This window comes from Salvelinus sp. IW2-2015, linkage group LG20 (genome assembly GCF_002910315.2).
Source record: "Salvelinus sp. IW2-2015 linkage group LG20, ASM291031v2, whole genome shotgun sequence".
Taxonomy (NCBI): domain Eukaryota; kingdom Metazoa; phylum Chordata; class Actinopteri; order Salmoniformes; family Salmonidae; genus Salvelinus; species Salvelinus sp. IW2-2015.
This window is the reverse complement of record NC_036860.1, coordinates 11579208-11605881: the sequence shown is the minus strand read 5'-3', so window position 1 is coordinate 11605881 and position 26674 is coordinate 11579208. Positions and strand designations below refer to the sequence as shown.

At 42.9% G+C, this 26674-nt stretch overlaps 2 protein-coding genes across 3 annotated transcripts in view; both read right to left on the bottom strand.

The window, feature by feature from the left end:
• The window catches only part of LOC111980183 (synaptogyrin-1-like), a 32038-nt gene extending 23600 nt beyond the window's left edge, over positions 1-8438 (bottom strand). The window contains exon 1 of one of the 2 annotated variants that reach the window (XM_024010855.3): positions 7841-8438. In XM_024010855.3, the coding sequence (XP_023866623.1) occupies positions 7841-7954 (114 nt within the window). In that variant the 5' untranslated portion in view covers positions 7955-8438. The remainder of the gene's footprint in view (positions 1-7840) is intronic. The other variant, XM_024010856.2, reaches the window with a different exon arrangement.
• Positions 8439-8940: 502 nt separating this feature from the next.
• LOC111980621 (protein FAM171A2-like) overlaps positions 8941-26674 on the bottom strand; it is a 68742-nt gene continuing 51008 nt past the window's right edge. The window contains exons 4-8 of the mRNA XM_024011455.1: positions 25364-25522; positions 24584-24763; positions 18064-18177; positions 14061-14187; positions 8941-13618 (exon numbers count right to left, since the gene is read on the bottom strand). Coding sequence (XP_023867223.1) covers positions 11956-13618; positions 14061-14187; positions 18064-18177; positions 24584-24763; positions 25364-25522 — 2243 coding nt within the window. The 3' untranslated portion in view covers positions 8941-11955. The remainder of the gene's footprint in view (positions 13619-14060; positions 14188-18063; positions 18178-24583; positions 24764-25363; positions 25523-26674) is intronic.

Sequence of the window (26674 nt, the reverse complement as noted above, 5' to 3'; positions counted from 1 at the left end):
CCAGATTGCATAGCGGAGAAGGTACGGTGAGATTCGAAATGGTCGGTAATCTGTTTGTTAACTTGGCTTTCAAAGACCTTAGAAAGGCAGTGTAGAATAGATATAGGTCTGTAGCAGTTTGGGTCTAGAGTGTCTCCCCCTTTGAAGAGGGGGAAGAACGCAGCAGCTTTCCAATCTATGGGAATCTCAGACAATACGAAAGAGAGGCTGAACAGGCTAGTAATAGGGGTTGCAATAATTTCGGCAGATAATTTTAGAAAGAGAGGGTGATTTGTAGGAGTCCAGATTTTGCAGCTCTTTCAGAACATCAGCTGACTGGATTTGGGTGAAGGAGAAGTGGGGGAGGTTTGAGCGAGTTGCTTTGGGGAGTACAGGGCTGTTGACCGGGGTAGGAGTAGCCAGGTGGAAATCATGGCCAGCTGTAGAAAAATGCTTATTGAAATTCTCAATTATTGTGGATTTATCGGTAGTGACAGTGTTTCCTAGCCTCAGTGCAGTGGGCAGCTGGGAGGAGGTGCTCTTATTCTCCATGGACTTTAGTGTCCCAGAACYTTTTTGAGTTAGAACTACAGGATTCAAATTTCTGTTTGAAAAAGCTAGCCTTAGCTTTCCTAACTGCCTGTGTATATTGGTTCCTAACTTCCCTGAAAAGTTGCCTATCACGCGGGCTATTCGATGCTAATGCAGAACTCCACAGGTTGTTTTTTGTGCTGGTCAAGGGCAGACAGGTCTGGAGTGAACCAAGGGCTATATCTATTCCTGGTYCTACATTTTTTGATTGGAGCATGCTTATYTAAGATGGTGAGGAAGGCACTTWAAAAAAATAACCAGGCATCATCTACTGACGGGATGAGTTCAATATCATTCCAGGATACCCCGGCCAGGTCGATTAGAAAGGCCTGTTCGCTGAAGTGTTTTAGGGAGCGTTTGTCAGTGATGAGGGGTGGTCGTTTGACCGCAGACCCATTACGGATGCAGGCAATGAGGCAGTGATTGCTGAGATCTTGGTTGAAAACAGCAGAGGTGTATTTGGAGGGTGAGTTAGTTAGGAYGATATCTATGAGGGTGCCCATGTTTACGGATTTGGGGTTGTACCTGGTAGGTTCATTGATCATTTGTGTGAGATTGAGGGCATCAAGCTTAGATTGTAGGATGGCCAGGGTGTTAAGCATGTCCCAGTTTAGGTCACCTAGCAGCACGAGCTCAGAAGATAGATGGGGGGCAATCAATTCACATATTGTGTCCAGGGCATAGCTGGGGGCAGAGCGTGGTCTATAGCAAGCGGCAACAGTGAGAGACTTGTTTCTGGAAAGGTGCATTTTTAGAAGTAGAAGCTCGAATTGTTTTGGTACAGACCTGGATAGTAAGATAGAACTCTGCAGGCCATCTCTGCAGTAGATTGCAACACTGCCCCCTTTGGAAGTTCTATCTTGGCGGAAAATGTTATAGTTAGGGATGGACATTTCAGGGTTTTTAGTTATTTTTCCTAATCCAGGATTCAGACACGGCTAAGACATCCGGGTTGGCAGAATGTGCTAAAGCAGTGATTAAAGCAAACTTAGGGAGTATGCTTCTAATGTTAACATGCATGAAACCAAGGCTTCTACGGTTACAGAAGTCAACAAATGAGAGCACCTGGGGAGTAGGAGTGGAGCTAGCCACTGCAGGTCCTGGATTAACTTCTACATCACCAGAGGAACAGAGGAGAAGTAGGATAAGGGTACGGCTAAAGGCTATAAGAACTGGCCGTCTAGCACGTTCGGAACAGAGAGTAAAAGGAGCAGGTTTCTGGGCAMGATAGCATAGATTWAAGGCATAATGTAGAGACAAAGGTATGGTAGGAAGAGTACATTGAGGTAAACCTAGGCATTGAGTAGAGAGTCTCTAGAGAAGTTTAAACCAAGTGATGTCATCGCATATGTGGGAGGTAGAACAACATGGTTGGTTAAGGCATATTGAGCAGGGCTAGAGGCTCTACAGTGAAATAAGACCGTAATCACTAACCAGGACTGTAATGGACAAGGMATATTGATATTAGGGAGAGGCATGCGCAGCCAAGTGAATCGTATGGGTCCAGTGAGTGGTTGGGCTGGCTGGGGACACGGCGATTCAGACAGTTAGCAGACTGGGGCTAGCAAGTTATCAGAAGGGCCTTAGATGGCCGTCGTGATGGGGGAAAGTCTGTTTTTGCCTCCTCGTGCGGTGACGTCGATAGACCAGTCGTGGAATTAGTAGGGTTCCAAGTAGCAGAGGGGTCCAAGTTCAATTGGCAAAATGGGTATAGTGGGCCAAGAAACTGGCCGATGGATCAGCTAACAGTCCAATATGCTCTAGATAGCTAGCAGGCCACGGTTAGCAGAATGGKGCTTCAGGGGACGTCTCGCCTGAGGGGCCTGTTGGAATCCTCGGGCAGATTATGTCGGTATTCCGACAGGTTCGGCGGGATTCCGTGCCCCGTACCGGCAGTAGAAGGGGTCCGGATATTGTAGCCAAGGAGTGGGCTTCAGGAGTAGCCCAGGAGCCCTCGCCGGGAGATGGGCATTGCATGGGCTAGCTCCAGGCTTATTTGGTGCTTGCTCCGGGACGTCTATCCGGCTCAGTAAAGCCTCAAACACAAATTGTCTGCAAAGCTGAAAYGGGTTACTTCTATGCAAATTAATGAGGAGGCGGAACACGCMTCAATTCAAACTGTTATAAAATAATTAGAAATTTACAAGTTGAAACATAGCCTGTAGATAATTAGCAGGCAGCGCGTGTTAACTGTCCTGTTGCGCAATAATCACATTTTGGAACAGTGTGTACATAATGACATCATGCGCATAAAACAACTCAAACTGGGGCGACACTCACGTATGAAAAGGTTATATGACATAGACTGTCTTTGGCTGCTGAACAATGTAAGAAAGTTGAGAACATGAAAGAAATACTGGTATCAATGTGATATGAGGAAGTGYTAATAAAATAAACCCATGTAACTTTCCTATGGTTGGAACAGGGTAAGATACACCCTCAAAATAAAACATCCAGGTTTTAAACAGTTACGTTTATGGTTAAGTAGTTTCAAAATGTTGACTGCCTCCATTCAGATTGCAAGGTGGGTGATGTTGCAGTGCACAACAAGCACTGGCCTTTCTCTTATCTGAATTTACAGTGCCTCTAGTATGACAAAAATCAAGCCTTTAGACGTTAATATAAATTATTTGACCTACAATATATTYGACCTACACTTTTTGTTACTCTGCAACTAAACTCAGTAAAAAAAAGAAATGTCCCTTTTTCAGGACCTCGTCTTTCAAAGATAATTCGTATCCATATTTGGATAGACAACACTCTAAAGTTTCCAAAAMGGTTAAAATAATGTCTGTGAGTATAACAGAACTGATATGGCAGGCAAAAACCTGAGGAAAATCCATCCAGGAAGTGGGATTCTTTTGATGCGTGTGGATTTCAATTGGATGCCTATTGCGTATCTAATGGGTTAGGACCCAGACTGCACTTCCTATGGCTTCCACTAGATGTCAACAGTCTTTAGATATTGTTTCAGGCTTGTTTTCTGAAAAATGAAGAAGAATGAGACCTTTCTGTCAGGGTACTGGGGAAGCATGCAGTGCTGGTTTGCGCGCCCTTCGTTATTTTTCCTTTCTATTGAATACGCTATTGTCCGGTTGAAATATTATCGATTATTTAGACAATTGACAACCTGAGGATTAATTATAAACATCGTTTGACATGTTTCGCCGAACTTTACCGGTACTAGTAGGATGTATTCTTCTGCATGTTTTGACCACCTTTGAGCCAGTGGATTACTGAACAAAACGCACCAACAAAACAGAGTTTTTGGGATATAAAGAGGGACTTTATCGAAAAAACACAAACATTTGTGTAGCTGGGACTCTTGTGACTGCAACCAGATGAAGATCTTCAAAGGTAAGTGATTATTTTTTYCCCGCTATTTCTGACTTTCGTGACTCCTCTACTTGGTTGGAAAATGTTTGTATGCTTTTGTAAGCGGGGTGCTGTCCTCAGATAATTGCATGGTATGCTTTTGCCGTAAGGCCTTTTTGAAATATGACAACGCGGCTGGATTAACAAGAAGTTAATCTTTAAGCCGATGTATAACACTTGTATTTTTATGAATGTTTATTATGACTATTTCTGTATTTTGAATTTGGCGCTCTGCAATATCACCGGGTGTTGTCGAGGTGGGTCGCTAGCGGTATGCCTGCGCCAGAGATCCAATAACAACTTACAGACGGTAGGCAATTAAGGCCACAGTTATGAAAACTTATGACACTAAAGATGCCTTTCTACTGACTCTGCAAAACACTAAAAGAAAGATGCCCAGGGTCCCTGCTCATCCGTGTGAACGTGCCTTAGGCATGCTGCAAGGAGGCATGAGGACTGCAGATGTGGCCAGGGCAATAAATTGCAATGTCYGTACTGTGAGACTCCTAAGACAGCGCTACAGGGAGACAGGATTGACAGCTGATCGTCCTTGCAGTGGCAGACCACGTGTAACACCTGCACAGGATCGGTACATCCGAACATCACACCTGCGGGACAGGTACAGCATGACAACAACTGCCCGAGTTACCCCAGGAACGCACAATCCCTCCATCAGTGCTCAGACTGTCCGCAATAGGCTGAGAGAGGCTGTACTGAGGGCTTGTAGGCCTGTTGTAAGGCAGGTCCTCATCAGACATCACCGGCAACAACGTCGCCTATGGGCACAAACCCACCATTGCTGGACCAGACAGGACTGGCAAAAAGTGCTCTTCACTAACGAGTGACGGCTTTGTCTCACCAGGGATGATGGTTGGATTCTCGTTTATCGTCGAAGGAATGAGCGTTGCACCTAGGCCTGTACTCTGGAGCGGGATCGATTTGGAGGTGAAGGGTCCGTCACGGTCTTGGGCGGTGTGTCATAGCATCATTGGACTGAGCTTGTTGTCAATGCAGGCAATCTAAATGCTGTGCGTTACAGGGAAGACATCCTCCGCTCTCATGTGGTACCCTTCCTGCAGGCTCATCCTGACATGACCCTCCAGCCAGCATGACAATGCCACCAGCCAAACTGCTCATTCTGTGCGTGATTTCCTGCAAGACAGGAATGTCAGTGTTCTGCCATGGCCAGTGAAGAGCCCGGATCTCAATCCCATTGAGCACATCTGGGACCTGTTGGATCGGAGGGTGAGGGCTATGGCCATTCCCCCTAGAAATGTCCGGGAACTTGMAGGTGCCTTGGTGGAAGAGTGGGGTAACATCTCACAGCAAGAACTGGCAAAGCTGGTGCAGTCCATGAGGAGGAGATGCACTGCAGTACTTAACTTCTCTAGGGTAGGGGGCAGCATTCGGAATTTTGGATGAAATGCATGCCCAAATTAAACTGCCTGCTTCTCGGGCCCAGAAGATATGATATGCATATAACTGGTAGATTTGGATAGAAAACACTCTAAAGTTTCCAAAACTGTTGAAATAGTGTCTGTGAGTATAACAGAACTGATTTGGCAGGCGAAAACCTGAGAAAAATCCATTCAGGAAGTCGTTTTTCTTTTGGTTTTGTAGTTTTCTATTCAATGCCATTACAGTATCCATTGACTTAGGACAAAAATTGCAGTTCCTATGCCTTCCACTAGATGTCAACAGTCTTTAGAAATTGCTTCAGGCTAGTATTCTGAAAAATGAGGGAATAAGAGCAGTCGGAATGACTGGACCCTAAAGTGTCACAGAGCTTTTTCATGCAGAGTGCCGAGAGAGTGCCGAGAGAGTGCCTTTCTTGTTTACCTTTTATATTGACAACGTTATTGTCCAGTTGAAATATTATCGATTATTTAGGCTAAAAAGAACCTGAGGATTGAATATAAACATCGTTTGACGTGGTTGGATTCACAAGAAGTTCATCTTTAAACCTATGTAAAATATGTTTTGTTTTCTGAATTTTTATAATGAGTATTTTTGTATTTGAATTTGGCACCCTGTAGTTTCAYTGGCTGTTGAAGAGGTGGGACGCTACCGTCTCACATACCCTAGAGAGGTTAATGCAGCTGGTGGCCACACCAGATACTGACTGTTACTTTTGATTTTGACCCCCCTTTGTTTAGGGACACATTATTCCATCTGTTAGTCACATGTCTGTGGAACTTGTTCAGTTTATGTCTCAGTTGTTGAATCTTGTTATGCTCATACACATATTTACACATATTAAGTTTGCTGAAAATAAACGCAGTTGACAGTGAGAGGATGTTTCTTTTTTTGCTGAGTATACTTAGCATGTTAGCTAACCCTTCCCTAACTCCTATCCTTATGTAACAGTGCTGATTCCATCCTCTCCTCAACCTGGGCTCAAATCCGGGACCCTGTGAACACATCAACAACTGTCTCCCACGAAGCATCGTTACCTATCGCACCACACAAGCCACAGCCCTTGCAGATCAAGGGAAAGAACTACTTCAAGGTCTCAGAGCAAGTGAGGTCACCAATTGAAACGCTATTAGCGCGCACCACTAACTAGCYAGTCATTTCACACCAGTTACACTTATTCCTCCCCCTTTGACAACCTCCTTTTCCGCTGCAACCAGTGATCCGGGTCACGGCACCAACGTAACAGTGTTGCTTACATCCCTCTCCTCACCCCAACTTGGGCTCGAACAAAGGGACCCTCTGAACACAACAACTGCCTCCCACAAGGCATCATTACCTATTGCTTCACAAAAGACGTGGCCCTTGCATAGCAAGGGAAACAACTACTTCAAGGTCTCAGAGTGAGTGATGTCACCGATTGAAATGCGTGCACMACTAACTAGMTAGCCATTTCACACAGGTTACACTTAACCCCATCCTTAACGTTAGCCACCTAGCTAATGTTAGCCACAACAAATTGGAATTGGTAACACATCATACATATTGCAAATTCGTAACACATTGTATTAATTGCAATTCGTAAAATATCATACGAATTGTAATTCGTAACATATCATTCGAAATAGATGACACCGACAAATTAATTCCAAACGTAACAAATCATGCCTCTTTCAATGTCCCGGATTTTGTTTATTATGTTACGTCTACCCCTGATTCCAGGTTGGCCTGTGTAAAGCAGCCTGTTTAAAGGGGCAATCTAAAAGGGACAACAATTATTGATATGTACCCATTGATTCTTGAACAATATATCTTATAAATACCTCATGAGCTTAGTTCAACTGTCTTACCCCATAAGAACAAAATATATATATATATTTTTACTCCAATGTTTGTAAACAAAGTAAATGTAAACCAACACTCTATACCCTCAAAACATGGTTACAACTAGAATGTTAATAGTATGGATGGTCAGTCCTTGGATCCCATAGCTCTGTCTATGAATTTGAGAGTGGTTACATTACTCCAGCTCCATTCCTCAGCTTTTTAGAGTAATAGTGGCTGGGTGTGTGGCTTTGAATTGTTTGAACTACTGATTGCCACTTTAACTGACATTTAGTAGTCTATAAAATAGGGGTCTTTAATTCAGTGGTAGCCATAACATTTTAATTTAACACAAATGGTTTTCAAGACAAGGTAGTTATAGTCACTAGTCAAATATTATGATAGTCTGAAAACAATATTTATTCTGTGCGTCCCATTAACGCCCTTTCACTCAAATGTGTGCGTAARCAGGGTATATAGCCTTGCCTATGGGGTTAACAGATTGCCTAGGAATCAATCGCTTTGCTTTCAAATCCTCCACATTTCTCGAATGTTTGTAGATATTTTGCTGTACACATACAGATGCCCGTGTCCTCCACTCTTGGATTATTAAAACAACGACATGCTCAAATAAACAACACAAAACATGACCACTCACCCAGCACACAAGCCGAAGGATAGTTTGAGGCTGTTGAAAGAACGTCAAAGGTTCGAAGGCTCCTCCAGCCTTCCCCGCTCCGTATGCTTGCATCCCCTGCATCACCCCCTCCATCTTCAGCTTCTGGTGGTGATTTCCCCGTATCCGAATTCAGTACCCAGCCTAAGACGTTAAATGACGTGGGTTTGTGCGCTCGTTCGGTGTATTGACCTTGGTATGATTATAACGCTGCCCGTTGGAACGGGATTGACTCGGGTTTAATTTATTCTAGTATCTGCTCTGCCCCTTTGCCAATCCAAAGCATTCCACCCGTGGCTGCTTTCTGTGGTTTTGAAGCTAATTTATTTCCCGAAACGACCTCTTCCCCTTCTCCCTATATAGCCCTTCCTCATCTGAAAGGTGGAGAGAAATAARCCGAGCAGACACGCATTCTTGTGAGTAGCGCGCGCATACGGCGCAGTCAAGTTGACGCGCACTCACTCTCGACAATCAAGCTCCTTGTCATGTTTTTATTGAGGCGCGCTCCTGGCAGAAAACATTATCTTATTCAATAACAAACAAAAAAAAATCACTATTTAAAAAGAAGCCTACACACTAGGACATGATGTGGGGAAAAACACAAGACCACTCACTACAGGCTAACATATTCATTATATGCATGGATAATCAGCGATCTCTTCCTGATTTACAAATCTGTTCGTCTCCCCAGTCTACGGTGTAGGAGAGGCCTATGCCACCTGGCGGATAACTATTGGCAGTGGCTCTCACTAGGCAAAAATGGTTAATGACTATGCATTGTGTTGGTTATACATCTAGAACGTATGTTCAAGTAGTTTACAGACTGAGTTTTTGGTCTAGGGCCTAAAGAGCCACCAGAGCCATATCCAATAAAAAATGACTAAAGCCTACAAATCCCGAGGTAAAATTATATTTCATGAGAAATTGTGACATTACCACAAAAGGATAGATGTATAATATAAGCCTATTGCTTTTTCTTCTTCAAAGCTAACTGAATGACATTAGGACAATAAATGCATAGAAAAACAATTGTAAGTGAGCTGCTGATGCCACGCACACAGTACAAATTCCAAGCACGCAGATTACTTGTTAAATGCTTTAATTATTGGATTGTATATTAACATTATTAATAACAAGCAATAAAAGTTAGCAAAGATTGGCCTCAGAAATATAGATCTAAGGGGGAAAGGAGGTGGCACCAGTTTACCATAACAGCACATCATCCCTCTGTCTGTTGCCTAGGAGACAACAACTGACCTTGTATAAGCACTCAAACAGTAGGCCTATAGGAATTAAGATTAGCCAGGCATTCACAAATATAAAAATAACTGTAAAAAAGGAAACAAAAAAAACTTTCTCAAGTCATATTTAATCAGAACACAACACACCCAATTTATACTGTTTCCAGCAATGACACCATCGTGTGGTCGGCTGTGATTTGTCAGAATTCACAGATGCTCCACTTGCTAATATGGGGAGTTTCATYAGTGGCTTGCCCTGCACTGACAGGGGTGGAGAGACTTGACACACTTTCAAAGCTCTGACTGTCTTGTTTATAGACGTCAAACACCAGTATTATCCTTGTCCTCAGAACAATTTCYGATGTCAATTTTTGATGACACCACATAAAACACTATTCAGTAGTGCCTAGGGCCAATAACTCTATTAATGTTCTCRTGCCAACCTCATTCCTTAAATGACATTGGACGTTAACTTCATCCCAAAAACATACCCTGCCCCCCCCCAAAAAAAGAAACAAACATAACATCTCTCTCTGAAATAGTCAAAGGAGATTCCATATCAGAGCGGAGCTGGTTTATTCACAGAGACAGGTGGCTCAATTCTGCAAGCTTWAGCATCAAACCATTTTGAAGTTGAGAGAAGCTGATTGTCTGACAAAAAAAGACCACAACAGCACAAATGCTTAGGAGAGGAGGAACATGCATGTTCATTGTGATCCTGAGTCTCAAACCACAGGGAAACCACTTCACATACTAGTATCAACTCAGTAACTGAAAACGTGGAAAGTATCAATCCTTAAAAAGAGACTTTCAAGGGTCATTCACATACTTTTGAATGGAGAAAGGGGGGAGAGAGAGCGGTGACAGTGTTGTTATCAAATAAAAAAAAACAGTGGGTTTAAAACAGGGATTGTGACAATGCAGGTTTGAAATGAAGAGGACCATTGCTGTGCATCTTAGGCAAGGCCCTGCACCTGATTTTCTTTAGGCCGTGCTGTATATTAGTCCACAAGGCAATGTGATAGAACTTCAACTGGACTTCATAAACCTGATAGCGAGTGTATGGCTTGATTGCCTTCAAATGACCCATGATCATCAAGGTTGAGTACTGTTTGTTTTAAATCAAAGTTGAATAGCTAACAATAGCTTAACATTGTGTATGACTCAATATCGTAACCTGAAAATAATGAGAAGAACATGTTACAGAGTATGTGTTAAACCCCAGGTTTAGCCAGTAGCTTTCTGAATGGTTGTACAATGGTACAACTGCTGGGTTTACATACTGAGGCCTTGAATCCAAGCCATTATTTTTTATGCTAAAAAAAGGCACTTAAGAGACAAATTGTTTGGTGTGATTTGTTGGACATTAACATTTTTAGGTCTGATGGATTCCTGTCTTATTTATCTGAAGGCTAATAATTAGATGATTTGAGAATATGAGCCAGTGGAGATTACTGACAATCTAATATGGCACAGTTTATGGGAACRTTAGGTAATTGTGATTTCCACTCAGTCAACTCAGTGTCTTTTCCTTTCACAACATCTTTCAAGTTTGCAATAATACCCAATTCTTCCGTTTTTTAAGCGAATATTTTACATGTCGGTATCATCCAATCCATGTCTGGCTTTAAATTGATATTGCAACAAAAAGGTACAGACTTGCAATGCTAAGCTAACAAAAATGTTCTAGCAAACCTTTCTGTGATGCTCTAATTTGTTCCAGCCACGCTGCTTAATGAATATTTCAAATAATTTTGTCAGGTACATGCTTCCATAGATTTTAATGTTACAAGTCACCAGGTCAGCAGGTTAGTAAAGCAAGAAAAAAACACGACTAACATTTTCTGTGAGTAAGGAAAATGGCAACGCAAAACGGTATGCATTATTCTCCAGGTTTCAGTGATAGTAACGTGGAGGTGGTTTTCTGCCATTATCTCCAAGGAAAATTTTAGAGTACAAAATGAAACAACAACATTGTTATAAACCCTGGGTTTTAGGACTTACTTATTAGGATTTCACAATCACAATCACAACAGCAACCTTTTCACCAATGTTTAATACATTGATCTGTCTCCTCAATGACATTAAGTACCACTCAGTCATAAAAAGAAGGCCATCTAATCTGTTAGAAAAACAAGATTAAAGAGTGAAAAAAACAAAAAACAAGAATTCATTCCAATTCTGGCCGACAGTCTTGGTTTTCCATAGGAATCAAAAGTTTCTGTTTGGCCAGCTGACGCCTCCCAAAAGGTCTGTAAAAATGACTTGAGGTTAATGCTAAGGTAACAGCAAAATCGGATAGGTAACATTTCCAAGGAATTCTACTAACAGCACAGTGGAGAAAAACATTGTTGAGCATTTCTCAAGATTCTCAGAATACCAACCAGTCAGAGGAACTCTCCCATTTGTTCCCTCTCCCATATGTTCCCATCCACATGCTTAGGGATCATGATTTAAAAAATAAATAAATCCACAGCCATGTGAAACTTCTAGAGATAGGGATATAGCTACCGATCTCAGTGATGTTTTTGGAGATGTAGATATAGCTACTGATCGAGATGCAGATATAGCTACTGATCTCAGTGATGACTACAAGCAAATGTGGGACTTCAAAACACCTGGTCCTTTCTCGACTCATGTGACAATTGTGCTTCTTTGTTTGATTTCCATTCTCATAATCTCTTTCACACACGTCTTTCTCTTTGTTCTCCAAGACAGACCTCTCATATTCTCTGCTCTTCTTTCTGTAGAGAATCTACAAGGGACACAGTCAGAAATTAGGCGTTCATTGACACAGTGGTTCTTCTCCCCCTGTTCTCTTGTAGCTCAATGTTCCCTGAGAGCCCTAGGTATATCTTACTTCCACACCATGAGGGGTCTCTCCTCGCGCTTCTGCCAGGGACTCTTCTTGTTCCCCTCCTCGTCTTTATCGTCGGCATCCTCCCCATCCTCGGGGCTGGTGGCTGAGTCCCTGTGTGTCACCTCGCTGGTGGTAGTGGTGGTACTGGTCCGGGCGCTGTTATCCCGGCTGYGGCCCTTCCGGGGGAACGTGCCCCCACGGGGGGTCGTCTCTGGGGCCTCATCCAGCAGCGGTGCCAGAGAATTGTCCTCTGGAGAGTACATGGCAGCGTGGCTCTCGCTGCTGCTGCTGGGGGGGTCTGTGGTGTCGATGCAGGGGAGTTTAGTATAGGTCTTCCCTGCGTGACCCTTCCTCTCAACCGCAGCTGCAGCCTCCTTTGCTTCCTTAGCTTCCTTGGCCTTCCTCTCCTCCTTTCCCTTCCGCTGCTTTATGTTGGCTTCGCGAGCGACGTCTACTCTGTTGTCATGATGACTCCCCGTGGCTCCTCCACCTCCCCCTCCTCCAGGGATGCTGAGAGTGTCTCCCCCCAGCTCGATGTAGGAGTGGCGAACCAGGGAGTTGGAGCGACCGTCCAGGGAGACGAACCAGGCCCGGGGGTGCGGTTTCACCCCCAGCTCCAGAAGCTTCTTCTCCGTCAGCGCCTGCAGCTCTCCGTTCATCTGAGATATGGTGTTGTCATTGAACAGGACCGGGATGTGGACTGGGGCCGCGTTAGGGTCCGAGGCCCAGATGGAGTGTCCCTCTGAGTCCTCCCTCTGCTGGCCTGGTTCTTCCCCTTCCTCATCCTCCTGTTGATGATTCTGTTGTTGCTGGTTCTGTGGTTTCTGCTGCTGATTCTGGTGTACCTGTCCCTGCTGCCTGGGCAGAGTCATGCTAACCTGGATTCCCTCCATGTCATGCTGCATCTGTTGCTGCCTCTCCAAGGCCTGCTCCACAGCCGACAGGTCCGACGACAGGCGCATGTAGTGGGCCGGGATGACCAGCGTGGGCACCACACTCCGGTACATGCTCTCCTTCATCTGGTCCATGGAGTGGCAGAAGATGAGCTGGCCGGGCTGGGTGTTTAGAGAGTTGGGCCTGGCTAAGAGGTCCCCGGTCTGTGACGCTGAGTACTCCGGGGGCAGGCCAGAGTACTCCTGGTAGTGCCCGGCGAAGGGAGGCAGTAAAGGTGGTGGAGATGGTGGATCTGAGGAGTAAGCTTGGTTGTCATTGGCGTTGTGATTGTGGCGACGTCGAGGATCATGGGTATTATCCTCCGCTGAGCTGAAGCTGCGGGTGTCGTTGCGGAGCAGCAGCTGAGGATCCAAGTTGTTAGTGTTAGTAGAACGTGTTGTCACCTTCATGGGAAAACTCTCCCCACCGCCACGTCTGGTGATACTGTCCGTGTTCACCTTGGAGTGGCGCTGGGCCTTTCCTGGGGGCGTGTGCCGGAAGAAATCCTCCCTGGAGCTGTGGAGATCCCGGGTGGAGGACAGGTCTGATTTGAGGGCGTCTGGGTCACCCCCGGTGGAGGAAGCTGTGTCGATGTGGATGTGGCCTGAGCTGATGAGGTTGAGGTGGGACATAGAGGTGCATTGATCTCTTTTGGAGCCGTCCATGCCGGAGGAGACATGCATCTTGCCGTGACGGTACTGCTGCCGTGGTTTCAGACATCTCCGCCTAAAACAAAACAGGGAAAGATTAAAGGGAGAATGCAACCAAACACACACATCCATGTATCACATTTTGACTCCCTGTAAACAGGAAATTAAACAACAAATAGAGTCCCGGATTGGTTATATTTTTATATTACATTTTGGACCCAGGCCAGTAATAACGCCACTGATTCAACTAAGCAAGTGCCTGACAGGGTTGGAGTCAATTYCATTTAAATTCAGAAAGTAGTTCCAAATGTTCCTTGTTGAAAAGCATTAAAGGGTATTGGAACTTCAGTGTATTTCCTGAAGTGACTGGAATTTAAATGGAATTTACCCTAAACCTGGTGCTTGATGACTCGTAGAGTAGCTAGTTCAAAACTAGTGCCGGGTTGGAACAAAAATGTGCCACACTGGGACTGACTACTCCAGGACCTGATTTGAGACACGCTGGGCCTGATACCAACCTGCAGTAATAGAGCAGCAGACAGAGCAGCACCAGCACCAGCAGAGCCATGGAGCCCAGGATGGTTAGGAGGAAGATGGTGTGGTAGGTGGTGATGTCTCGCAGGCCCATGGGGTTCAAAGCTGAGCCTGCAACATAGGGGTGCACTGTAAAACATTTCCTGTCATTTTTATAGTAAATTACTGGCAGCACAGTAGCCTGTAGCTTACTGTAAATCTACAGTAAAATACTGTCAGCACAGAAGCCAGTAAATTACTGTAGATTTACAGGACCTTTACTGAAACACAAATGTACAAAATATTACTGTAACACCTGACTACAGCTACATGCTGTCTTTACCAAATTTACAGTGCATTACTGGAAGTATAGTGGTTGGTAAACTGTTGCAGATTTACAGTGCAGGCAGCTAGCGCCAATGATGGGCAGTATATCTGTTTGGTATTTCAATACCTATTTAGTCATTTGTATTTCACTGGCCTGAAGTACAATTCATGTATTTTGTAACAGTTTAATTATAATACATGTATTTGTATTTTCTAATACAAAAATAAACCTGCAAGCAGCCCGCTTAACTACAACAACATTCTCGTTTAATACACTCACTGTAAGTCACTCTGGATGAGTGAATTACCAAAATGTAAATGTAAAAATGAACAATTGCAACACACACTGCTGGGTATTATTCTAATGAGCTCCACCCCCAAACAAATAGTTTGAGTGTGGAACTCACTAGAATAATACCCAGCAGTTTGCTTTGCATGTGTTCCTTTTTAAATTGACATTTGGGTCATTTAGCAGACTTTTCTGTCCAGAGCAACTTACAGTCATTAAACAAAACACATATCACAGTCATTGCAAGTAAAATGTTTCTGTAACTGTTACTGAGAATGTTGTTGTAGTTAAGGATACATTGGTCTTCAAGGTATTTTATATTTGTAACAAGATACCTTTTGATGTATCTTTGCCCAGCTCTGGCCAGTGCCAAGTACATTACTGTAATATTCACAGTAACTTGCTACCAGATTCCTGTAAGTTACTGTAATATCAGTGCAACGATACAGTATAATACTGTAAGAAAATAAATGCTACAGCTATCGGAATATTGGTATTTTACTGCAATTACATGGGATTGGTGCAAGCAGGTTGGCTGCTAGGTATGTGTATATTACAGCATATTTATGAATATTTGGTGTTTAAATCACTTGCACTTCTAGAGGCCTAAACAAAGGCTTCCAAATTGTCCGTGATTACAGTAGTGGTGGGGAAAAGAAGCTTCTAGAAGCATTGAGGCTTTCCAGCCAATTGTGTCAAAAACAGGTTCATTACTCAAGGCTTTGATCAACACAGTGTACTCTAGTGGCACCTGCTGGTCAAAACAATTTAGAACAGACAAATTATATAGATGACATCGTCATCTAAAAAAACAATCAGGTGGTTGTTCGGCAGAAAAATGAAGCTTCGGACGTCATTGATCATGTGCTTCTGATAAAGTGATACATCTCGGAGCGCCGGAATCAAACGTAACATCGATAGATTTCAGGGCAAAACAGACTTGGCAAAACACTCAAACACTAAAGGTTTAAGACTTGCTGCCACTCTGACCTGTCCCTATACACATTCAATTGTTAGGGCACTACTACCACATATTAGTTCAGATGGTACAGTATTCTTACTAACGGGTGCAATAAATATAGCTACTTACAAGGCATGCCTCGGGAATATGATAATGAGCCAAATATTGTTCCCCTCCCACAACATTTTCCCACAATGCACTATAATTTACAGAATGCTGCAGTAAATATATAGCAAAAACAGCAAAACAGTAGTTTATTGTTAAATTGTATTGTAATAAAGTTAAAGCAATTGTTAACAGTGAATATGCAATTATATATTACAGCATACTAATAAATATTTGGTGTTTTATATCACTTGTAGGGGCCTTAACAAAGGCTTCTAAACTGGCAGTGACGCCAGGGCAAACCGATCAAAAGGAGATAGCTAAACACTCATCCATTAAAGGTTTGAGACATGCTGCCACTCTGATTTGTCCCCTACAAACATTAAATTGTTAAGGAACCACATATCAGTTAAAATTGGTTCAGCACTCTCACTAAAGGGTGGAAAAAATAGCCTCTTACATTGCATGCCTCAAAATATGTTAATGACCCAGAAACAACAATAACACTAGTGTTCAAAAGGCGTTTGGTGCTCCAAAAATAGAGTATGGTACTGTATTCTGTGGGGTGGTAATGAATTACAATAAGTTACTAGCAGCACTGTAGCCAGTAAATTACTGTAGATTATTGTTTTGACCGGAACAGATTTTAGATTCCAAAAATACAATCTAGTACTGTACTACAGTAAATTACTGGCAGCACATTAGCCAGTAAATTACTGTCAATTTACAGGTCAAGGTTTTCAGTTTCCAAAAATACGGTATGGTAGTGTATTCTGTGGGGCACAGCGTTCTCACTTACGGGTGCAACAAATATAGAGTATTACAAGGAATGCTTTAAAATATTTTAAATAGACCGAGATTCTTTCCCCGCACACAACATTTCCCCACAATATACCATCATTCACATTATGCTGCTGTAAATATACAGCAAAACAGGTAATACAGTACTTTACTGTAATTTTACCGCAGTGTAGYGGAATGCCATTGAGCCCCCATAATGCATTGCTCTTTAGAGTACTGTACATTAATATAGAATTACAATAGCTAACAAAATGTTTAGCAGTAAATTTACAGAAATTGGTTACAGTGATAAATAAGATACTAGGATGGGCCAAGTCTGCAACAGGACTCTCTACAAAAAGCTTTGTAATGGACAGACCACGACCCCTAGCTATACAGTTTCATCGCAAAAGTGCACAAACAAGTGTTCATTATTCAATTTCTATCTCATATTGACATAGTCTTAAGACAGGCATCACCAACTAGATTCAGCCGTGGGCCGTTTTCTTTTTTATTGAGCGAATGGTCAGGGGGCCGTAACATAATTAGAAATAATCAGTAGACTGCAAAATGACCTCAAAAAGTTCAAACAGACTAAAGCATAATCATTTCAAACCTTGCTTACATTTGTATACAATCACATATGTCTCTCTATTATGTGTGGGAATACTTTGGAACAGATTTCCAGAATGAAAAACTATTTTTTTTGCTTAGAAAACTTCGGGGGCATAATAAAATCACCTACGGGCCGCCAGTAGGGGGCCTACAGTGGGGCTGTAGAMAAAATGTCAGGCTGATGCAAACCTGAGCTATGTCAACATTGTTGACATCGTCAGGGATGGGCAAAAATCACAAAATACCATACAAATCTATGTATCAAAAATAAATGACGAAATACKTGTATTTTGTAATGTATTTCATTAAAATGCACGTGTTATGTATTTTAAAACAAGAAAATACATTTGCAAGTAGTTGGCCCGAGCAGCAACAACATTCTCAGTAATGGTTACAGAATCGTTTTACTTGCTATGACTGTGATATGCTGTTTATCTAGATTAGTTGAATGCAGGGACTGTAAGTCACTCTGGATAAGAATGTCTGCTAAATTACCTAAATATATGTGAAAATGAACATAGAAAAATTAACTGCAAAGCACACTAGGTATTATTATTGGCCTTGTTTCGGGACGGAGCTCATTAGAATAATACTCTGCATGCTTTTATATTGTTAATTTTTACATGTACATTTATATTTAGTTCATTTAGCAGACGCTCTTATCACACCATGGTGCCATCAGACTTCTGATACCAACGCAGGGTGAAAGGRGTCCACAAAATTGTGAACAGCTATAAAAAACAAAAATGGTATAGAAAAGTATTTTTGAAAATACAAATTACAGCTCTCGAAAGTATCTTGTTACAAAATGCATTGGAGTGTAATTCAGCCCATTGTAATACAAATAGCAAAATACTCAGAAGTCATTTAAATACATATTTCAAATACATGTAACGGAAATACTGCCCATCTCTGGACATAGTTACTGTACCTGTGGTAGAGGGAAAGGCAGCCAGCCAGTATCCTAGCTGGTTGGCCACAAAACTCCATGTCAGCTGTGCTCCTTCTTTCTTGATGTATCCAGTTCCTTTCCTGACCCAGAGTCCTGTTGAAGTACAAGTCAGCATCAGGACAGAATTAGTTAGAGTAGAGTAGGAATTACATTAAACATTGTATGTCAACTTCCTTAACAATTTAAGAGATGTGTGTGTACATTTCCATTAAGATCCTTATCAATCCAAAATATATTCCCAAAACTGAAAATATCTATTTTTGTGAGTATCCCTGCTCTGCACTAACAATACTGATTTCAAATGTCTTTTTTCCCAATGCATGCTCATAATCCCTGTACACAATAATTTCAAGGAAAATCACATATACACAGTATATTCTATTTAATCCTGGYGTGAGCAGATGGAACAGCTCCATAGTTACTGTACTGAACGCGTGCTGTGAATCTATTATTTGACATTATAAGGCCAGCAGTGTTATGCATTCATATCCAGTGATGCGTAGCTCGTCGGGATAGAGCATACACAAATGATGAGCGAATAACGTGATTCAAGGAAGGAAGACAGCTTTGAGTCCAGGCAGATGCTTTCTGACCATAACCACAATAACGAAAGAGGAGCGAGGGGGGGAAAAAAGACAAAAAAATGACAAAAGAAATAAAAACTTGGTCATAAAAAAAATGAGAAAATAAGAAGAGAAAAACCATTTCCCATGATGCCAGGCGCCCTGAGGAGAGGGTCCGAATTGGGTAGCTTAATGCGTCTTGACAGGGAGACCTCTGCCCACAGTACACCCAAGGTCCCCTTCTACATCATCCTCCCGCTCCTAAAATAGTTTTAATTTCTGTCATTCTCGTTAGCATTTTCACTTTGCAGAAAACATAAACAGGTTATGATTAGGCCTACATGTGACTTATGCAAGTGTCCTGAATGATTTTAACACATTGTAGGGGAGAATGCAAACAGTGGCCTAAAATAAAAATGTCAAGTTTACAGTAAGATATAGCTTATGATTAATAACATATTTKAAAAAATAAACATAACATTGCCTTTCAACTCGAATAAGCAATACAACTATTAGTTTAAATAACTATTAGATCATTATCATCTGTTTAGACTACAAACATTTGTTGGACTCCTCTTTTAGTGCTAATACCCCAGGCAAGGGAAGTCTGTGAATATATTGCCTTTGTCATCACAGCAGCAATACAACCAGGGCCTGTATTAATTAAAAGTGCTCATCTAGGATCAGGTCATCTTATTCATTATGATCTAAAAGTCAAAACTGATCCTAGATCAACACTTCTACTGACGCTTTGTGAATATAGACGCAGGCCTGAAAATCCATTAGGCCAGCTTTGGCTACAGTACATCTATTTTTAGACATTAATAGACGATCTGGCATCCACAACCTCAAACATTGAACCACCTGAGACGTCAACCAAGGACTTCTAGGCTACATATTAAGACAAGCTCTAATTAACACACCCTAAGTGGTGTGAATAGATACACACTCAACAATCCTCTCAACAATCCTCTAAAGTAGGGGTAAAAGGGAGGTGAGAGTGAATTGAAGTGTGAATGTGTGTCATGCCAGATCACTTATCTAGGAAGTGCTCGACCATGGATGTAGTGCTGTATGTCAACCACTAGGGGTCATCATGCACACAGACAAACAGTAGTAGGGGCTTTTGTTTATCTCCTCAGTATAAGGCAGGGGGATTTCCAAGACACCCCCCCACTACCCCCTGACAGAGTGTGTGCGTGCATGTGATCCATCTCCAAAACAAACACAGACTCACAGCTGAGTCTGGAGAGATAATGGCGCCTCTGATTTAGAGTCTCCTGGGCTATATGGAACAAGAAACACTGTCTTCCTTTTCCTCCTCCTTTCCCTTTTAAAGACTCCGTGAAGGAGGAGGATGGGAGGAGATCACATGGGAGGGGTCATCATGGACAGAGAGAGAGAGAAAGAAAGAAAGAGTTTTCCTCCCGCCTGACGAAAGGGTCATGTTCAACTTTGATTCAACTTCTTTGACTCATCATCACACTGTATTTTCTCTTGTACTCATTTGTCATGCAAATGTGCAAATGGATATGCACAGACTGTACGCACACCCACATACGCACAAACTTGTGATTCAGTCCGAAACAAATCCATTTCTCTCTTCAGCGGCCGCTCACTCTGGCCATCCACCCACGTCCAATGAATACTCATCTTCTCCATGTTTCACTCTAAAATCTAATTTCCTCTCAGTCTCAATCCTGACTGACAGTCAGCAGCCTGGCATTACAGCCCATTTAGCTCTTCCTTGATAGATCTGTCACAGTGCCACAGTGTTCCACAGTACACTACAGTACCCACCAATTAAAGGCTTCCGCTGCAGCACCTGATTCTATTTGCTAGAGTATTCCGAGTGCTCCTGGCAGGTTTCCCCAACCTCCCCTTCTGCCCCAAACATCTACAAAACTCATTGTGGATTTAAAGCCTTAGCACAAAGTCTTGCAAGTGTAACCTGGCACACTGGAGGAGTGGAGTGTGTGTGTGTGTGTGTGTGTGTGTGTGTGTGTGTGTGTGTGTGTGTGTGTGTGTGTGTGTGTGTGTGTGTGTGTGAGAAATCTGGTGTAAAACCTGACTCTGGAAGAGAGGCCCAGGCATCCAGACTTACAGTAACTCATAAATCTAGAGGACCCCCTGGGCATACTAGACTAGAGGCCCGTTTCTCTACTCAACACTGATCTAAAGCTCCACAGGAGTTTATTTTATTGCTCTGTGTGGGATTCTGTGTGGGATTCTACCTGTCTAGTACTTGTTGACATTGGGTGAACCTGTGATGTTACTTGATTTGTTTTGAGTAGAAACTTTCAGGTTTACTGCTTCTGCATAGGTCAGGGAAAACTCAGGATAACTCAGGGAAAGAATGTTACTTTGTTGGACGTAAGCTAAACCATGACGGAAACAAAGAATTCCTTATTCCTACATGCTGTCATCAAGAAGTGAACCAGCTTTTATGTATACAATATATACTGAAATACTGTATAGAGCACTTGAGACATACTGTAGGACACCAGTTGCTGCAGTACTACATGAGGGTCAGTGGGGGGCACTCTTCCCTCTTAAGCAAATAAAATCCCACACCCCCAGAGCAGGGTGTGTGTGTGTGTGTGTGTGTGTGTGTGTGTGTGTGTGTGTGTGTGTGTGTGTGTGTGTGTGTGTGTGTGTGTGTGTGTGTGTGCGTGCATGGTGGAATTAGAGGTGACCCCTTTAGAGATGACACGGTTAACAACACATCCACCCTGGTGTCCACATTATAATCAGTAAGCCTCTCACCGCCTAGCTAACTGTTTGTTCGTCACTGCAGATAATGAGATATGAGCTCTGGGCCTCCCACTTTAGCGGACGGTTGAATAAAAACCCATACAGTTAAATAATGCATGAACCTAACGCTGCAACTCTATGTTTGACTAATCAGTTTGCTTAAATCCTATGCTATATTGTTCTTTTGGGTTTTACTGTAAAGATTTGATTTCCATTTACTCTCAGCTATGGTACAGAGTAAAACACTTGCATACATCGAATTTTAGCAAACTACTAAATACAACACCCACAAATACCCACAATATAAGCCACTTAATGGAGCGCGAGAGTGAGAGATTGTTGTTAGTGGGGGGTGCCTAGTCAATTGGCAGTAACCCGTTTTGTCCCAAGCTCAGTAACTTGTTTTGTCCCAATACTGAATGTTATGGTCAGCACTCACAACCATTACTCCTCAGTCATCTTAGCCACCCTGACAGGATGTGAGCAATAGCCTACAGCTAACTCCAACAGACCAGCTCATCCCACTATCAAAAATCTCTCCCTCCACCACAGCTTTGTTGTCCCCTTTCTCCTCTACTCAAAAACACCCCCCTCCCTTCCGTCCATCTGTGTCTCTGTTTGCATCTCATAACATGTTACCGTGGCAACATAGGACCAGAGAGGTGGGGAACATTGCCTCCTCTGTCCCAGGCCTCCTGGAGYTACATAACAGGCCTAATCACATCATCAGGCTTCAGGACAACAACACTCTTCAGCTGCAGTTTCCCACAGGGTGTTAAAAAGGGATGTTTACACAAAGTCTGTTTTCATGTTTTCTGCACATYGAACCCACAACTATGGTATCAGAATGACACACCCATCTTTTGTGCATCGTTGGGATCTGCCGATCAATGCATGTCCATGATTTCTAAATGCGATAGTTCGAGTTGTGCATGCATATTGCTCTCTGTATTGAAGATACAATCATGGAAGGATCCCGGGAATCCAAATGGAGCCTGTCAGATAGGTGCTTCATTAATCTACCCTTGGGAAGCCATATCCAGACTTGGCAAGTGTCTGGTTGGTTATTACTTTTTATTCATCAGGCTTGCTCTTCTCAGTCCATTGTGTACTGTCCCATCCTTGAAATCCAACTTCAAGAAGTTGAGGTTATCATGGGGATCTGTAGAAATAGGCCCATGGCTTCGGTAACACTTCCTATGAATACCCTCTTCATAATGCATTATAAGCACATTTAGAACGCCTGAGCTATGAATCATGCATAATAATGCACAACGTAGGCACTAATAACTGCTCATAAACATCTATGACTAAATCCATAATGCGTTATGAAGAGGGCATTCATAGGAAGTGTTTACCAGGGTTTCTTCAGCATAGTTATGGTAATGTGAATCTCGGTAGGGAAATGCCAGGCATGTCAATGAGATCTGCAGTGATCTGCATGTTCCGGTTCAGACACACTGGAACAATGGCTGCCATGGGAAGTCCGGACCGGTTGTCAGGACAAGAAACAACCCTGGTCTGGAGTTTTTAGGCATCGGTTCCATAAAGCCAGTGGTGGAAAAAGTACCCAACTATCATACTCGAGTAAAAGTAAAGATACCTTAATAGAAAATGACTCAAGTAAAAGTCACCCAGTAAAATTCTACCTGAGTAAAAGTATAAAAGTATTTGGTTTAAAATATACTTAAGTATCAAAAGTAAAAGTATCAATCATTTCAAATTCCTTATATTAAGCAAACCAGATGGCACCATTTTCTTGTTTTTTTAATTTACGGAAAGCMACAGGCACACTCCAACATTCAGACATAATTTACAAACAAAGCACGTGTGTTTAGTGAGTCCGCCAGATCAGAGGCAGTACGGATGACCAGGGCTGTTCAGTTGATAAGTGTGTGAATTTGACTATTTTCCTGTCCTGCTAAGCATTCAAAATGTAACGAGTACTTTTGGGTGTCAGGGAAAATGTATGGAGTAAAAAGTACAATATTTTCCTAAGGAATGTAATGAAGTGAAAGTAGTAAAAAAAATATATATATAAAAATAAAGTAGATACCCCCAAAAACTACTTAAGTAGTACTTGAAAGTTTTTTTTACTTAAGTACTTTACACCACTGCATAAAGCAATGGGGGAAAGTGAGTGTATGAGAGAGAGAGAAAGAGATAGAGGCAGAGAGAGTGTGTGCGTGAGAGAGAAAGAGGGGGCCCCCGAGTGGAGCAGCGGTCTAAGGCACTGCATCTCAGTCCCCAGTTCGATTCCAGGCTGTATCACATCCGGCCGTGATTGGGAGTCCAATAGGGCAGCGCACAACGTCGTCCGGGTTTGGCCGGRGTACGCCGTCATTGTAAATAAGAATTTGTTCTTAACTGACTTGCCAAGTTAAATAAAGGTTACATTTAAATAAAAAAGAGAGAGAAAGCAAGAGGGAGAGAGAGGGAGGCAGATGCAGAGCAAGAGAGAGGCAGAGAGAGTGTGTATGTGAGAGAAAGAGAGAGAGTGAGAGACAGAATGAACGAGAGAGAGAGACAGAGAGGGGAAGAGAGAGTGTGTTTGTGTGTGAGAGAAAGAGAGAAATGTGTAAGAGAGAGAGAAAGAGATGGAGAGCGTTGTGTGGCTCCCTCCCTATGAAAGCATGCACAGCAGTTGTATAACTGTACTGTCAGCCAAGTGAACTGCGATATTTCAGACACTGAGGAGCAGCGCGGAAGAGGATTAACCCATGTGAGACAGGATCAGCTAGCCTGGGGAAACCACACTGAACTGAGGAAAACACTGCTGGGCACAGCGTTCAGTCTGGTTGAACCAGGCTAGCTGTGACCAGCTGGGAGTCCAGGCAGCCATAGTTAGAGCAGATGAACTAGAGGCTACTCTTATTCGCCCCTTCCAAGCTCAGACCACTGCCATTTATATGCCTTAGATTTGTGGTCCGACGGACGGTGGCTTACTATCAATGGCAGTTTTTTATTGACAGGCATTTTTATGTATGTATTTGAGTATAGCAGTAAGCCCACTGTTGATGGGTATGTACGAGGATGTTTCTGAATACAAGAATGTTTTTTTTAGGGAAACCATTTTCAACTGACAGCACTCAGAGTCAGCACTCTATCAAACAAATTGATGACACTTGTACATGGAGGGCTCTCGGTATTGGTCAGCTATGATGGTGGGTGGTTCCCTTTACCTGTCTTGTCGTCGAACCTCCACACGGGGACACTGGTGGCTGTCTGCAGGGGTGTGTCTAAGGGCAGGGGGATGCAGATATGGACGGGGTCCCACACCTGAACACTGGTCCCGTTAGGACTGAAGAGCTGGGCATTGACCGCCGCCACCGCCGTCAGCCCCACCCAGCTACTGTTAGCCCCTGGGGAGAGACGACACAAAGGTCTTTAGACCAAACACCAGTGTGGTGTAGAACCCAACAGTAGAAAATCCCAAACAAGGCTTGCTACCATGCCTCTCAACACAAATAACGCTAACGCTACCATCATCATGCAAATATCACAATATTCACCCTCAGCAATTTACCGTTTGTTAACCATTCTAAGGCATCCTCATCATCGTCATGGTTGACCTGGTTTACACTTGTCAGACGAGTCTTTCCAGCAGACACTATCCATTGGCTTCTCATCATTCATGACACTCAGACATAATACTATGTAATCATACTTCTCCCATGGTTTCCTGCCATCATTTCTCATAATTTGGGAGTTTTTGACAGAAATCTATTTTGGTCAAAATCTCTGTGTTTTCCACTTGAGCAATTCTGCATTTTCAAGCCTGTCTTTTACCCATGTATTTCCCTCCATCCATCCATCTCTTCCTATCTCATCTCCTGTTTCCCACCTTCCCTCTCCTTTTCAATCCTCCTGTTCCCCTCCCTCCTCTCTCCCCCCTCCCTCTGTCCGCCCTCTCTTCTTCCACCGTCCCAAACCACCCTCCACCCCCTCCCTCTATTTCTCACCGGTGGCATTGCTCTCCAGGCCCAATGGGTAGGGGAAACCTCCTATCTCATACTGACTCTGTGCGGAGGTCAGCACAGCAGAGAGCTCTGGGTTGGTAGAGTTGAGGGCCAGAGTCACTGCTTTCCTCTGGAGCTGTATCCATGGCTGGTTTTTGACTCCTGGAAGGGGAAAGGGTGAGAGAGGAGAGAAAGTGGGGGAAGGAGGGGAGAGAGAGAAGGAGTCTGTGAGATTGGGGGTGCAACTGAACAAGAAGCATAACGTTTACGGCATTGGTGTGGCAATCATATGGCCTATGAAATGGGCTAATACAAAGTGAAGAGTTGTAGACAGTTTTCATGAAATATAGATAGTACTGTTTTTAATACTAGTAATAATAGAATAACAATATTTCCTCCCCACAAAACAGTTTTAGAGAGACACTAAATGATTTATGTATAATTTATTCAGATTATACAGAACCTAACCACGGGATCAATCCAACCCTAACATTGAAATGACAACCAGCACACATACAGTACAGTAGCAGCATCCAGGGATTGTGGCAGCTAGCAGGATTTGCTGGTCTATAGTAAGACAATAGAGACTAACCCTGCAGGTTGGACAACAGTCTACCTGCCTGTCATACTATAATCCCATTCTCCCTGTTTGATTTGGCTTGCCACAAGGGATAAAAAGAGGCCTAAAAATACACTGGCCCCTCGTAACTGGTGCCACTTGTCTAATATGATTAGTATTTGGTGAGCATGGGGCCTGATCTGTGCAGACAGCCAGGCAAGCGCGTCCATGCAGAGGGTCTATACTATACTGAACACCCCAGGCCGGCTGTATTGTAGCATCCATCTCTATCTCTCTCTCTCTCTCTTTCTCTGACTACTGAACTGTGTGTATCCATTCCTGTGCTCATCGTTCCATTCCACCTCATCTCTAGAGTAGCTTGTTGCCACTTCTTTTCTCAGGGTCTCTTTGTCAATCTCTGTGAGACGTGTTCAGTTTCTGTCTTTTTACACTCACATATCCCCATTTGACACATTCTCTGTCCCTGAATTGGACATGATATCTCTCTTATCTTTTGCTGTGAAACCTATTGTTATTCTCAGAATAATTGTTGTTGTTGTTGTTGACATTGTCAAATAACTCAAGCATAGATTGGTAACTATTTTTCAAATTTGGCACAGAGAAACTAGATGCCATGAGTAACTAGATGCCATGAGTAACTTGGTCAATAAGAATGCCACCGTTTTCTATAAGCAGTCTCACTTAAACCCTCATATCTGTCGCCCTGTTTGACCTAAAGACTAGAAACGTTGTAT